This window comes from Capra hircus, chromosome 10 (genome assembly GCF_001704415.2).
Source record: "Capra hircus breed San Clemente chromosome 10, ASM170441v1, whole genome shotgun sequence".
Taxonomy (NCBI): Eukaryota; Metazoa; Chordata; class Mammalia; order Artiodactyla; family Bovidae; genus Capra; species Capra hircus.
In genome coordinates, this window is record NC_030817.1 from 42,404,453 (window position 1) to 42,420,705 (window position 16,253).

Sequence of the window (16,253 nt, forward strand, 5' to 3'; positions counted from 1 at the left end):
TCCAGGCAAGAATACTAGAGTGGGTTGCCATTTCCTTCTCCAGGGGATCTTCCCGACCCAGGGATCAAACCTGGGTCTCCCGCATTGCAGGCAGACGCTTTATCCTCTGAGCCACCAGGGAAGCCCTTATACCCAGAGTGCATCATGCAAAATGCCATGCTGGATGAATAGTAAGCTGGAATCAAGAATTGCTGGGAGAAATACCAACAGCCTCATATATGCAGATGCTACCGCTCTAATGGCAAAAAGCAAGGAAGATCTAAAGAGCCTGTTGATGAGGATGAAAGAGGAAAGTGAAAAAGCTGGCTTAAAACTCAATATTCAAAAAACTAAGATCATGGCATCCAGTCCAATCACTTCATGGCAAATAAAAGGGGGAAAAGTGGAAACAGTGACAGATTTTCTCTTCTTGGGTTCCAAAATCACTGCAGATGGTGACTTCAGCCATGAAATTAGAAGACACTAGCTCCTTGGAAGAAAAGCTACTACAAACCTAGACAGCACATTAAAAAGCAGAGATGTCACTTTGCTGACTAAGGTTCATACAGTCAATGCTATGGTTTTTCCAGTAGTCATGTATGAATGTGAGAATCGGACAAGAGGCTGAGCAGTGAAGAGTTGATGATTTCGAACTGTGGTGCTTGAGAAGATTCGTGAGAATCCCTTGGACAGCAAGGAGATCAAACTAGTCAATCCTAAGGAAAATCAACCCTGAATATTCATGGGAAGGACTGATGCTAAAGCTCCAATACTTTGGCCACCTGATGCAAAGAGCTAACTCAATGGAAAAGACCCTGATGCTGGAAAGGATTGAGGGCAGGAGGAGAAGCAGGTGACAGAGAATGAGATGGTTGGATGGTATCATTGCTCAATGGATGTGAGTTTGAGCAGACTCTGGGAGATTCTGAAGGACAGGGAGGCCTTGTGTGCTGCAGTCCACTGGGTTGCAAAGAGTCGGACACAACTTAGCAACTGGACGACAATAAGATAGCAGTCAAATTTCATCACTCTACATGAGGTGATTCAGCTTTCCCAGTGCCATGTATTGAAGAGATTATCACATTCCTATTGAGTATTCTTGGCTTCTTTGTCAAATATTAGTTGACTGTGAGGGTTTATTTCTGGGTTCTCACTTTTCTTCCATTGGTCTATGTGGCCTTCTTTGTTTAGTTTCCATGTTTCACTCAAGTTACATATCTGATCATACATGTTATCCATCTTTTCCACTTGAGCACTTACCACATTAATCATAGGTAGTTGAAAATTTCTGTCTAATATTCTAATACCTGTGCCTTATCTGAAACTGGCTCTGATTATTTCTTTGTCTTTTGATAGGAAGTTCTGTTTCTGGGGTGAGTCGCAACTCCACTCCTTCACTAAGGGCAACTGGATTTGCTGCCCTTCCTTCCCGCAACCTCTTTCCCTCCTCCTGCTGTGACTTAAAGCTTGTTGTTGTTAACACAGAGGAGACAGAAGAGAAGGGTCCAGGCAAGGCTTAATGCCTTTTTTGTAGTGGTTTCTCTAATATTCCCCCAGGCTTTCTCAAGACTGTCATACCATCCTCAATTATTACTTATAAAATATCTGGAGAGAAACTTGTAATGTCAAATTCCTCCTTGTTTATGAAGCTCCTAAGTGTCCTATATGGTCACACTAGACCATACTCAGCTCTAAGTAATTCATTAGAAATTTTGGCTAAATTCTTCTTACTGCCTTTTTATGGCATCTAGCTGCATCTGTCCCACGTGAGCAAGTGCTGACATCTGGTCTTCCCTTGGAGGCACCTGTCTTTCTGTAGATTTTGGGTTGACTGCCTTGGAACCTCTGATGGGTTCCAGGAAAGTTTCAAATTTGCAGATAGTTTAGTGTTTTCAGGTAGAAGAGTGGAAGTAATATCATTTTAGTTTTTTACATCCTAAGCAGAAGCCAGAAGTCAGAGCACAAAACTTCATCTTACTCACTGTAAAGCTGCCACATAGGATAGTCATAAAGCTTGTGCTAAAACCTAGCCAATCATACACAATCTTAATGTGTCTCTACACTAGGCAGAAGTATCCTCCAAAGTCTTCCATATCTTAATGTTCCCAAATGGTGAATACGTTATGTTTCATGGCAAAGAGGAATTAAGGAAGCAGACAGAATAAGTTAATAACTGGCTAGCCTTAAAATATGGACAGTATGCTGGCTTGTCCAGGTGAGCCCACTGTACTCAGAAGAGTCATAGATATGCAAGAGAGAGGTAGAAGAGTCAGTATTAGAATGAAGAAATATGAGAAAGGTGACTAGTCATTGTGGGCTTTGATGATGAAAGGTTATGAGGCAAAAAATGGAAACAGCTTCTGAAAAGCTACAGAGATTTTCCCTAGAACCTTTAGAATAACACAGCTCTCCCAACATCTTGGTTTTACCTTAGTGAAACTCATTTTGGACCTATGACTTTCAGAACTCTAAGATAATATATTTATGTTGCTTTAAAATCACTGCAGATGGTGATTGCAGCCATGAAATTAAAAGACGCTTACTCCTTGGAAGGAAAGTTATGACCAACCTAGATAGCAGTCCCTTGAACTGCAAGGAGATCCAACCAGTCCATTCTAAAGGAGATCAGCCCTGGGTGTTTTTTGGAAGGAATGATGCTAAAGCTGAAACTCCAGTACTTTGGCCACCTGATGTGAAGAGTTGATTAATTGGAAAAGACTCTGATGCTGGGAGGGATTGGGGGCAGGAGAAGGGGACAACAGAGGATGAAATGGGTGGATGGCATCACCGACTCGATGGACATGAGTTTGAGTGAACTCCAGGAGATGGTGATGGACAGGGAGGCCTGGTGTGCTGTGACTCATGGGGTCACAAAGAGTTGGACATGACTGAGTGACTGAACTGAACTGAACTGAACTGAAACTAACTAGTAATTTGCTGCATCAGTAATAGGAAATTAATACAAGCTCTGGTGCTTTTTTCTTATTGTATATAAGGACCTCTAGGCTTCCCATGTGGCTCAGTGGTAAAGAATCCACCTGCTAATACATGTTCGATCCCTTGGTTGGGAAGGTCCCCTAGAGAAGGAAATGGCAACTGACTCCAGTATTCTTGCCTGGGAAATCCCATGGACAGAGAAGCCTGGTGGGGCTATAGTCCATGGTGTCGCAGTCAGACATGACTTAGCAACTAAACAACAACAAAAAATAAGGAACTCTGGTTAAAAAAAAAAATTGTGAAAAACGAACTAAAATGAAAGCCAACTGACAATGTAAGCAATCAAACTGAACATACTGCAAAGAAACAAATAAAGCAATGACTTCATCTTTAAAAAAGGAATTTTTCATATCTTAAGGAGGAGAAATTGAATTAAGTATTTTAGATCTATGATATAAATATTTCTCCAACAAAGAAATAAGAAATGTCTTTTAAATGGCTTTTAAATTCCTCCAACAAGTGCTCTAGCCAAAACAAAATAATTAACCACAACTGAAAGATAAAATCATAGTAAAAGGTGAAAAGGTCATTTATGAGCATAGAACTCAGAAAACATGTGAGTCTTGATAGACATGCAATGTGAGAAAAAGCATTGTGACAGAAATCTGTACAAACACATTCATGTTAAATAAATCATAGAGTCTCTAGTGAAGCTACCACTACTGCCTTTGTTTTCAACTTAATTTCTTATCCATGCATAAAAATAAAAATGAACAATTATGTACAGGTCAGTGAATCTTCTCAAGTTTAATATATAGTGTCCATGTTACCAGCCCTCAGAAACAAAATATTCAGCTTCTAACACCATGGATTAGTTTTGTCAGATTTTGAACTTTGTATCAAAGAACTCATACAGGATCTACCTTTTTGTGCCTGGTCCCTCAACCTTGTTTGTGTGATTTGTTTACTACTGTATATGATTATAGTTCACTCATCCTCATTGCTGGCAGTATTTCAGTATATGAATACTCCACAGTTTATCTAAATTTTATATTATTGTGGGGATTTGGACAGTTCATTTTGATTATTATACAAATAGCACTGCTTAAGCGTCTGCCTGCAATGCAGGAGACCTGGGTTCAATCCCTGGGTTGGGAAGATCCCCTGGAGAAGGAAATGGCAACCCACTCCAGTATTCTTGCCTGGAGAATCCCATGGATGGAGGAGCCTGGTGGGCTACAGTCCACAGGGTTGCAAAGAGTCGGACATGACTGAGCTACTTCACTTCACTTCATGAACATTTTGTACTTTTGGTATACAGAAATATGTAGATTTCTGGAGATTATGTACCTGAGAGTCAGAAATATGCTAGTCCAAATTTAACATATGTTTAGCTTTAGTAGATATTGGTAGTTGTCCAGAATATTCACATAATTCCACCTGCATAGTTACCTTTTATCTTAAGAAAATGCAGGTTTGAATTTTTTTAACTCTGAGATGAGTGTAGATTTACATGCACTTGCAACAAATAATACAGAGAGATCCCTGTGCATGGTAACACCTTTTAAAACTATAATATGATATCTTCATTGAGGCTAAGGTACAGTTTCATCCCAAGGATTCCTTAAGCTTCCTATTTTAGCCTCACCTACCCTTCACTTTAAACCATTTCTCTGCCTGATGTGAAGGAGAGGCAATAAATATCAATCCTTTCACTACACAAATATTTTCTCCTAAGGTGAAACAGCCCACAGAGAAGTACTGAAGCAAGCGTTCAACAGTGATAAATAGCCTATGTTGGAAGAATCAGTTCAGTTCAGTCACTCAGTCATGTCTGACTCATCGCGACCCCATGGACTAAAGCACACTAGGCTTTCCTGTCCATCACCAACTCCCAGAGTTTGCTCAAACTCATGTCCATCGAGTTGATGATTCCATCCAACCATATCTGTCCCCTTCTCCTTCCACCTTCAATCTTTCCCAGCATCAGGATCTTTTCCAATCAGTCAGTTCTTCACATCAGGAGGCCAAAGTATTGGAGTTTCAGCTTCAACATCAGTCCTTCCAATGAATATTCGGGACTGATTTCCTTTAGGATGGACTGGTTGGATCTCCTTTGCAGTCCAAGGGACTCTCAAGAGTCTTCTCCAACACCACAGTTCAAAAGCATCAATTCTCTGGTGCTCAGCTTTCTTTATAGTCCAACCCTCACATCCATCCATCCATACATACATACTGGAAAAACCATAGCTTTGACTAGATGGACCTCTTTGGCAAAGTAATGTCTCTGCTTTTTAACATGTTGTTTAGGTTGGTCTTCCCTGGTGGCTCAGGTGGTAAAACTATCTGCCTACAATGTGGGAGACCAGGGTTTGATCCCTGCATCAGGAAAGGTCCCCTGGAGAAGGAAATGGTAACTCACTCCAGTACTCTTGCCTGGAAAATCCCATGGACAGAAGAGCTTGGTAGGCTACAGTCCATGGGGTCGCAAAGAGTCGGATACGACTGAGTGACTTCACTTTCTTTCTTTCTTTCCTTTCTTTCTAGGTTAGTCATAACTATTCTTCCAAGGAGCAAATGTCTTTTAATTTAATGGCTGCAGTCACTATCTGCAGTGATTTTGGAGCCCCCCAAGAGAAAGTCTATTTGTCATTGTTTCCCCATATATTTGCCATGAAGTGATAGGACCAGGTACCATGATCCTAGTTTTCTGGATGTTGAGTTTTAAGCCAACTTTTTCAAAGAATATGCATTTGCAAACAAATGTATTCAGGCTAGAAGCGACCAAACTATCTATTCTGATATTTAAATCAGATACGGGATCTATATTTAGCGTTCTCGTCTTTAACTCAGGCAGTTTGTGTACAGAATGCTTTGAAGACCAATCAGTTCAGTTCAGTTGAGTTCAGTCGCTCAGTTGTGTCCGACTCTTTGCGACCCCATGAGTCGCAGCACGCCAGGCTTCCCTGTCCATCACCAACTCCCAGAATTTACTCAGACTCACGTCCATCGAGTCAGTGATGCCATCCAGCCATCTCATCCTCTGTCATCCCCTTCTCCTCCTGCCCCCAATCCCTCCCAGCATCAGAGTCTTTTCCAATGAGTCAACTCTTCGCTTGAGGTGGCCAAAGTACTGGAGTTTCAGCTTTAGCATCATTCCTTCCAAAGAAATCCCAGGGTTGATCTTCAGAATGACTGGTTGGATCTCCTTGCAGTCCAAGGGACTCTCAAGAGTCTTCTCCAACACCACAGTTCAAAAGCATCAATTCTTTGGCACTCAGCCTTCTTCACAGTCCAACTCTCACATCCATATATGACCACAGGAAAAACCATAGCCTTGACTAGACGGACCTTTGTCAGCAAAGTAATGTCTCTGCTTTTGAATATGCTATCTAGGTTGGTCATAACTTTTCTTCCAAGGAGTAAGCGTCTTTTAATTTCATGGCTGCAGTCACAATCTGCAGTGATTTTAGAGCTCCCCAAAATAAAGTCTGACACTGTTTCCACTGTTTCCCCATCTATTTTGCACGAAGTGATGGGACCTAATGCTATGATCTTCATTTTCTGAATGTTGAGCTTTAAGCCAACTTTTTCACTCTCCTCTTTCACTTTCATCAAGAGGCTTTTTAGCTCCTCTTCACTTCCTGCCATAAGGGTGGTGTCATCTGCATATCTGAGGTTATTGATATTTCTCCTTGCAATCTTGATTCCAGCTGTGTTTCTTCCAGTCCAGCGTTTCTCATGATGTACTCTGCATAGAAGTTAAATAAGCAGGGTGACAATATACAGCCTTGATGCACTCCTTTTCCTATTTGGAACCAGTCTGTTGTTCCATGTCCAGTTCTGACTGTTGCTTCCTGACCTGCATACAGATTTCTCAAGAGGCAAGTCAGGTGGTCTGGTATTCCCATCTCTCTCAGAATTTTCCACAGTTTATTGTGATCCACATAGTCAAAGGCTTGGCATAGTCAATAAAGCAGAAATAGATGTTTTTCTGGAACTCTCTTCCTTTTTCCATGATCCAGCGGATGTTGGCAATTTGATCTCTGGTTCCTCTGCCTTTTCTAAAACCAGCTTGAACATCAGGAAGTTCACGGTTCACATATTGTTGAAGCCTGGCTTGGAGAATTTTGAGCATTACTTTACTAGTGTGTGAGATGAGTGCAACTGTTCAGTAGTTTGAGCATTCTTTGGCATTGCCTTTCTTTGGGCTTGGAATGAAAACTGACTAATTAGGGACAGGCTAAAGTAGACATCCCCACTGGATTTACCTTTTAAATCTCCTAACTCATTTGCTATTGCTCATCTCAGCATATTACATACATTCATGCTTGAATACATCACAGAAACTAGTTAAAAGCATAACAGTTGCAAAAGAAGTATGAAAACTATATTTGCAGGTGATACAATAGATGACTTGAAAACCCTAGACAATGAATGATAAAACTCAAACAAAAGGATTAAGTAAGCAAGTGACTCATAATATTTACATATAGAAATCAATATGAATTTGGGATGGAACACAATGCAGTCTATAACAGGTCTGGAGGAAATCTGCTCTGTTCTTCACTTTTTCTCTTATGGTTTATTTCTTTTTTGGTCTGAATGCTTTGCTCATTCTCTTTTTATTTCTTATATTTGAATTAATCGGATTTTTCTCTGTAATTAGGAGACTCCTGTCTTATGTGTATTGATGGAGGGGGCTGGTGCTCCAGGTTGTTTTCTAGAATTTACCTCCCACGGACTCCTTCCTTAAAACATGAAACATTTTCTTACAGAAACGGTTTGGTTATCGTTACCATCGTTCTAAATTCCATATATATGATGTGTGGCAAAACCAATATATATTGTAAAGCAAAAAAAAAATAATAAATAAAATAAAAGAAATGGTTTGGTTACTAAGAATTGACACAAAACAATTATAAAAGAGTAGTCAAAAACAGAAAGTTTTATGAGAAGAACTAGACTTCACTCACTTTTCAGTACTAGAGAACAGTCAACTTCTGGTAGTCCATAATGGTATAGTAGTCTTCAGAAAAAATATCGGAGAGATTTTTCTCTCCAATACCTTAGTTTTAAACCTAAGTGCCTAAATCTCCCAGCTAAGTACTTCAGGATGGAATTTTACTTCCCTTCAGCGTTTTAAGTTCTGCCACTCCTACTTAGTTTTAAGGGACTTGATTTTAGTCATACCTGAATGATCTAGTGGTTTTCCCTACTTTCTTCAATTTAAGTGAATTTGCAATAAGGAGTTCATGATCTGAGCCACAGTCAGCTCCCAGTCTTGTTTTTGCTGACTGTATAGAGCTTCTCCATCTTGGAAAACTCAGCAGTGGCCACAGGACTGGAAAAGGTCAGTTTTCATTCTAATCCCAAAGAAAGCCAATGCCAAAGAATGCTCAAACTACCGCACAATTACATTCATCTCACATGCTAGAAAGTAATGATCAAAATTCTCCAAGCCAGGCTTCAACAGTACGTGAACCATGAACTTCCAGATGTTCAAGCTGGATTGAGAAAAGGCAGAGGAACCGGAGACAAATTGCCAACATGCGCTGGATCATCGAAAAAGCAAGAGAGTTCCAGAAAAACATCTACTTCTGCTTCATTGACTATGCCAAAGCCTTTGACTGTGTGGATCACAATAAACTGTGGAAAATTCTGAAAGAGATGGGAATACCAGACCACCTGACCTGCCTCTTGAGAAACCTATAATGCAAGTCAGGAAGCAACAGTCAGAACTGGACATGGAACAACAGACTGGTTCCAAATAGGAAAAGGAGTACGTCAAGGCTGTATATTGTCACCCTGCTTTTTAACTTATATTCAGAGTACATCATGAGAAATGCTGGGCTGGAAGAAGCACACGCTGGAATCAAGATTGCCAGGAGAAATACCAATAACCTCAGATATGCAGATGACACCACCCTTATGGCAGGAAGTGAAGAGGAGCTAAAAAGCCTCTTGATGAAAGTGAAAGAGGAGAGTGAAAAAGTTGGCTTAAAGCTCAACATTCAGAAAATGAATATCATGGCATCTGGTCCCATCGCTTCATGGGAAATAGATGGGGAAACAGTGGAAACAGTGTCAGACTTTATTTTTTGGGGCTCCAAAATCACTGCAGATGGTGACTGCAGCCATGAAATTAAAAGACACTTGCTCCTTGGAAGAAAAGTTATGACCAACCTAGGCAGCTTATTAAAAAGTAGAGACATTACTTTGCCAACAAAGGTCTGTCTAGTCAAAGCTATGGTTTTTCCAGTAGCCATGTATGGACGTGAAAGTTGGACTATAAAGAAAGCTGAGCGCTGAAGAATTGATGCTTTTGAACTCTGGTGTTGGAGAAGACTCTTGAGAGTCCCTTGGACTGCAAGGAGATCCAACCAGTCTATCCTAAAGGAAATCAGTCCTAATATTCATTGGAAGGACTGATGCTGAAGCTGAAACTCCAATACTTTGGCCACCTGATGCGAAGAACTGACTCATTGGAAAAGACCCTGATGCTGGGAAAGATTGAAGGCGGGAAGACAAGGGGACAATAGAAGATGAGATGGTTAGATGGCATCACCGACTCAATGGACATTAGTTTGAGTAAACTCTAGGAGTTGGTGATGGACAGGGAAGCCTGGTGTGCTGCAGTCCATGTCTCAAAGAGTCGGATACAACTGACTGAACTCCTACCTACACACACACACACACACACACACACATACACACACACACCCCCCATGATTCAAACATTTTTTTCCCATTGATTAATGATGGTATGTTATATAAATAATTCAGTTAGCTCTAGAATTTACCCAGTATTATCTGCTATAAAAATGCCAGCAGTGTTCTAAAAGAAGCAGCTTGAAATACTTCTCTTACAAATATAAAATATGTATCATACAGTTTTCTTTCTGTGGCAGTTTTGGTTTCTACAAGAATTCCACTGCCCATAAAATTGTTTGCCTTCTAAAGTTAATAAGTGATTAATTTTATTATAACATAATTTTCAGAAGAAAATCATTATTTTGAAACATAGACATCAATATTCTGTTTTGTAAGACAAAGAACTACAAAATTTTTGACTAGAGTAAACAAAACACTGCAATTCAAAAGTTTTAGTTACCAAAGTAGTGATCAATACTTAAATGACATTCATACCTGACAACCAAAGAAAAATATTATTCCCTAGATCTTCTTTAAATTCATCATTAAAGAGATTACTAGATTCTGGAAATGCTTCCTGGAATGTTGCATAGATAGCTTGTGCCAAACAATCAGGATACACCTACCAAAACAGAGTCATATTAAAATAATTTAATATTTCATGTAAGATTATCTCAAATACCAAAGAAGTTATTGAGTTTGTGAAATACATGTCCCTTTTTCTCCTTATAACTTGTTTTTGGCCTTTTTTGCCTCTTTGTACTTCCAACAACTGAAGAATATGAACAAAAAAGAGTTGAAAATAAAGTCATATCAGTTTAGCTATTTGTTAGCATTCAGGGGAAAAAATTTAATTTGGATAAAGGATGAAGTTAACAGTTAAGGTTTAATGGTTCTACACTTATTTCCTTTTACCCTGTTATTGATATCCTCTTTCAGAAAAAGTATACCCTCTTTCTAGTCATTATAATAAAAAGTATATATACATTTATAATTGAAATATATTTGACATATGACACTGCATAAGTTTAAGGTGTACAACATGTTGATATATTTGTATTTCGTAATATGATTACCACCACAGCATCAGCTAATAACTCTATTACATCACACAATTATCATTTTTTGTGTGTGTGGTGAGAAATAAAAACATGTTTTTAAATAATTGAAGTCCATTTAGGTGAGTTAATGTAGCATAACACCAATTGTTATTGAGGTTATACTATATTGTTTGCTCCTTGGAATAAAAGCTTTCTTCTTGGAAGAAAAGCTATGATCAACCTAGACAGCATTATTAAAAAGCTGAGACATTACTTTGCCAACAAAGGTCTATTTAGTCAGAGCTATGGTTTTTCCAGTAGTCATGTATGGATGTAAGAGTTGGACTTTAAAGAAAGCTGAGCACCAAAGAATTGATGCTTTTGAACTGTGGTGTTGGAGAAAACTCATGAGAGTCCCCTGGACTTCACGGAGATCAAACTAGTCAATCCTAAAGGAAATCAGTCCTGAATACTCATTGGAAGAATTGATGCTGAAGCTGCAACTTCAATACTTTGGCCACCTGATGTGAAAAACTGACTCATTGGAAAAGACCCTGATGCTGGGAAAGATTGAAGGTGGAAGGAGAAGGGGACGACAGAGGATGAGATGGTTGGATGGCATCACCAACTTGATGGACAAGAGTTTGAGCAAGCTCAAGGAGTTGGTGATGGACAAGGATGCCTGGCATGCTGCAGTCCATGGGGTCACAAAGAGTTGGACATGACTGAGTGACTCAACTGAACTGAACCCCAATTGTAAAGTCCTGAGTGAATATCAACTAATGTACAGCACTACCAGTATTCTATTAGACAAAGTCACTTGACTACTAAGTTTCTCTCAGGGAGTAACTACACACAGGAAGATACCAGATTTTTACGTTAAAGATTTAAAATATTCTATTTACTATTTTGGAAGGCTGGCAGACACCAGAAACTGGAAGATGCAAGAGATGATTTCTCCCTTTGGTTTTCTTAAAGAAATTAGCTCTGTTGATACCTTGATTTTAATCCCATAAGACTCATTTTGGACTTCTGATCTACATAACTATAAAACAATGAATTTCCATTTCTTTAAGCCTCTAACTTCATGATGGTTTTTTACACCAGCAATAGGAAACTAATATAGTCACCTGCCTCAGCAGTGCTCAAATCTGCTGGTAAGTAATGGTATTCTTTAAAGAATTTCATTAGTTTTTTGGGGTAGGGAAAAAGAGGCAGGCAAGAATGCTTTAAAAACACTGATATATTTAATTTTATTGAATCAGCCATGGACAGTTTAAAATGTTACTGGAAAGAGTCACATAATTGTGGTATATAAAATTATGCTAGTAATTAAAAAGTTGAACTAGGTAAGGTGAACTTTGACATTTTGTTTTCTGTGTATATCTCAGCTTCAGGAGATTAGTGGGAAAAGAGATGAAGTGTCAGATGGTGTTAGGAAATTTTCTGAGGGAATATCATTGTATGACATTGGAAGAAAATGAAATAAAAACCGTATGTTCAGATTCAAATAATTTATACCGAATAGTGAGATCTGAAGATAATTTTTTGATTCTTAAATATTAATAGCTTTTCTCAGATGAGCCAATTAGTAACAAAACTCCCAATTATTTGAATGAGTTAAAATAGAAATTAGTCAATGAGAGATGAGGCTGCATTTCTACTTATACAGCTATGGTGGTAATAGATATGTAGGGAGGTGGTCTGGTTCACAAGCATAGAAACAGGGGGAAGGGTCTAATCACTAAGGTGTACGTGTTATTTGTTCTCAAGTGAGGCTTTGAATCTTTGTTAAATAACTTCTAATTTCTCCTTGGAAAATGCCACTGAAAATAGGGACTTCAGGAAAAATCAAGTCGTGATTTGAGATGGATTATAAAGACAACATCTTGATATCAAAAAGCACATCATCCCAAGGAGAACACTCAGACAATAAACGTAAGACTAGAAATTATAGAATGAGGAATATGTAACGGTGCCGCTGCTTGTTTGTTCACATTAAACAGGCTTTTAAAAATTCTTTTCTTAAGGCTTGTGTTAAAGCATGCTCGACTTTATCAAACCACCTACTAGATAGACAAGACCCACCACAAAAGGACAGACTAGGTAAAGGATTATAGATAGGAGAAATCCAGCCAGTTTTGTCAACTCTAGGCAATTTAATGACCAAAAATTCTAACCACTAATGTTTTTCCTGTAAATAAGAAAAAAAAATTTACATTAGCAGAGAAAATCATAGTCTATCTTTTGGAATATCAGTGTTCTATAAGGCAACTTATGAATCATGGGTCAAACTCTTCATCTGATGGATAACGGGCTATGGCACTGAGAAACTGAATGTCTGCAAGATCACCTATGTAATTAGTAGCAGACTCCTTATTCCCAGCCCACTGCTGCCTTCCTTCTATAATACTGTATGTACATTTTTGTAAGATAGATCAAGATTGAGTATAAATATTTGGCAATTTTATGTTTTCTTGATAGACATTTATTTTAGGATTTATCCATAAAAACATTTACTGACTTGAAAATACTCATGTATTTCTGATTTTACAGATGTCAGTTCAACAAAGTATTTGAATGTGTCTTCTGCTTTGAAATGCTAGATGTTTACATTTCAAAATACTCAAGGAAATTCCATGCATCTTCACTTCACATTACTCAAGAACATAAATTATTTTAACCAAATTATTTTAACATAGTAAAACAACATTTGATTCACAACTTTGTTCATTGTTCTTTACTGTTTACAGGTGCTTAGTGTTGTACTTGTGCATTAACACAAGAGGTTAAGTCCTCTTAGACCAAAATATACTTTATAAAGTAAAAGGAAAATAATTTTTTAGATTAAAAAATCAAGAATATGCATAGGATGAGTCAATATTTTTCAGTATGCAAACAAATAGATTCTGTAAGGCCTTCAGCAGAATACAATATTCTGGGGTGGGGGCATAACTTAAAATATTAGCTTTTTTACTCTACTTGAGGCAATTTTGCTTTCAAAGTAACAAAATACATTCTCACATGTGTTTAAATAACTTTTTATACTTCATTTGCTATAAATATAATTTGTATAACCAGTTAACTTCTGTATTTACCTGAAAGAATGTATCCTTTCGGCTTAGAGGTATGCTCATGAAAAGTGTCACATAGCTTTCTGAAATTCTATCAAACAAGCAATCTTGACTTTCTCTGTCAGGCTTAAAAAATAAAACAGGTATGGAATTAAAACAATTGATATTACAATTTAAAATTAGAATTTGTTTACATAATGTCAGTAATTCTATCTATTCTCAAACTGCAGATCAGTTGCTATAATGGAATGAGCGTGGGTTTTTGGCATCATGCAGACCTGAATTTAAATGCTGGTTCCATTATTCATTAGCTGCACTATCCTGGGCAAGTCCTAGTTTCCTTATCTGCAAAGGTAAGTAATATATACATGCATTAAAGTAGTATCTTAAAATTCAATTGGACAAGGATCACATTTTGTTTGACTTTGTATTTAAAGCCCTCAGCACAGTGCCTGGCACACAGAAAGCAAACCAATGTCTGATCAATTAATGAAGGTTCTTAAATAGTGGTTGGCATGTACAATGCTGTCAATGACATAGCTACCTTCTATTATTCTATAGCCATTCCAAATCTTTCATAAGAAGTAACTCAGTATAAAATTAAAGCAATTACTGGAATGAGACAGTCATAGCCAGAACTAGTAAAATAGTGACATGAAAGACTAAAAACAAAGTAGAATGCTATCAGTTCAGTTGCTCAGTTGTGTCTGACTCTTTGCAACCCCATGAATTGCAGCACGCCAGGCCTCCCTGTCCATCACCAACTCCTGGAGTTCACTCAAACTCATGTCCATCAAGTTGGTGATGCCATCCAGCCATCTCATCCTCTGTCGTCCCCTTCTCCTCCTGCCCCCAATCCTTCCCAGCATCAGGGTCTTTTCCAATGAGTCAATTCTTCACATGAGGTGGTCAAAGTATTGGAGTTTCAGCTTTAGCATCAGTCCTTCCAATGAAAACCCAGGACTGATCTCCTTTAGAATGGACTGGTTGGATCTCCTTGCAGTCCAAGGGACTCTCAAGAGTCTCCTCCAACACCACAGTTCAAAAGCATCAACTCTTCGGCGCTCAGCTTTCTTCACAGCCCAACTCTCACATCCATACATGACCACTGAAAAAACCATAGCCTTGGCTAGATGGACCTTTGTTGGCAAAGTAATGTCTCTGCTTTCGAATATGCTATCTAGGTTGGTCATAACTTTTCTTCCAAGGAGTAAGCATCTTTTAATTTCATGGCTGCAATCACCATCTGCAGTGATTTTGGAGCCCAAAAAAATAAAGTCTGACAATGTTTCCACTGTTTCCCCATCTATTTCCCATGAAGTGATGGGACCGGATGCCATGATATTCGTTTTCTGAACATTGGGCTTTAAGCCGACTTTTTCACTCTCCTCTTTTACTTTCATCAAGAGGCTTTTTAGCTCCTCTTCACTTTCTGCCATAAGGGTGGTGTCATCTGCATATCTGAGGTTATTGATATTTCTCCCAGCAATCTTGATTCCAGCTTGTGCTTCTTCCAGCCCAGCGTTTCTCATGATGTACTCTGCATGTAAGTTATAAGAAGGAAGAAATCTATACATAATAATACTGTTAACATTATAGTAAAGTCTTAAGGTAGCACCTTGAATTCTTGCTCTATTAAGCAATGAACAAGTGAATTAAGAATCCAAATTCATTTATGATATCAACAATAGAAGCACAAGCTGGCATTAATAGGTTTTGGTAATAAACACCAAAAATGATTAAATTCAGTGGTAATTTTCTATCAAATTAACAAACCATATGAGCTGGGATTCATAAATGTATAGTATCTTAGAACTAAAATGGAAGTTAGATATCACCTAGGTTAAACCTCTCTAATTTAGTGATTGCACTACTATCCAGAAAGCTTAAGAGCATTATTTAAGGTTATACACAGTTAAGTATGACTGATGCTGATTCTCAAATACTTTGGCCACCTGATGCAAAGAAGTGACTCACTGGAAAAGACTCTGATGCTGGGAAAGATTGAAGGCAAGAGGAGAAGAGGACAACAGAGGATGAGATGGTTGGATGGCATCACTGACTTGATGGACATGAGTTTGAGCAAACTCCAGGAGCTGGTGATGGACAGGGAAGCCTGGCATGTTGCAGTCCATTGGGTTGCATAGAGTTTGACACGACTGAGTGACTGAACTGATACACAGTTAAGTAACTGAAAGCCAGACTAGAATCCAGGTCTCCTAACTCCCAATACAGCTGTCATGCTTCTGTAATAAGTTTACAGATGGAGATAGTAGCAGAAACAATAATGATAATGTTAATAGCTAAAAATTCTAGATCATTTATATAATGGGAAGTGGTTCTAAGATTTAGGGCTGTATGAGAATTAACTGAGATTATATATAATTTACTAGTGAATAAAGTTGGCATGTTTCAGCTACACAACCTACAATCATGTATGAAGAAATATTTAGACAGAAAGTTTCAGAACATGTCTTTGATTAATACAATTCAGTGTAACGTACACATCAAATATACTTTCACAGGAAACTGAGTAGCAAAATAGCATGGTAAATTTTTATACATGTTT

General features: G+C 38.3%; 1 protein-coding gene across 1 annotated transcript in view; it reads right to left on the reverse strand.

Annotated features, from left to right (window-relative positions):
- The window catches only part of FAM227B (family with sequence similarity 227 member B), a 228,409-nt gene that overhangs the window by 172,510 nt on the left and 39,646 nt on the right, over positions 1-16,253 (reverse strand). The window contains exons 9-10 of the mRNA XM_005685798.3: positions 13,709-13,810; positions 10,066-10,192 (exon numbers count right to left, since the gene is read on the reverse strand). Of these exons, the coding sequence (XP_005685855.1) occupies positions 10,066-10,192; positions 13,709-13,810 (229 nt within the window). The remainder of the gene's footprint in view (positions 1-10,065; positions 10,193-13,708; positions 13,811-16,253) is intronic.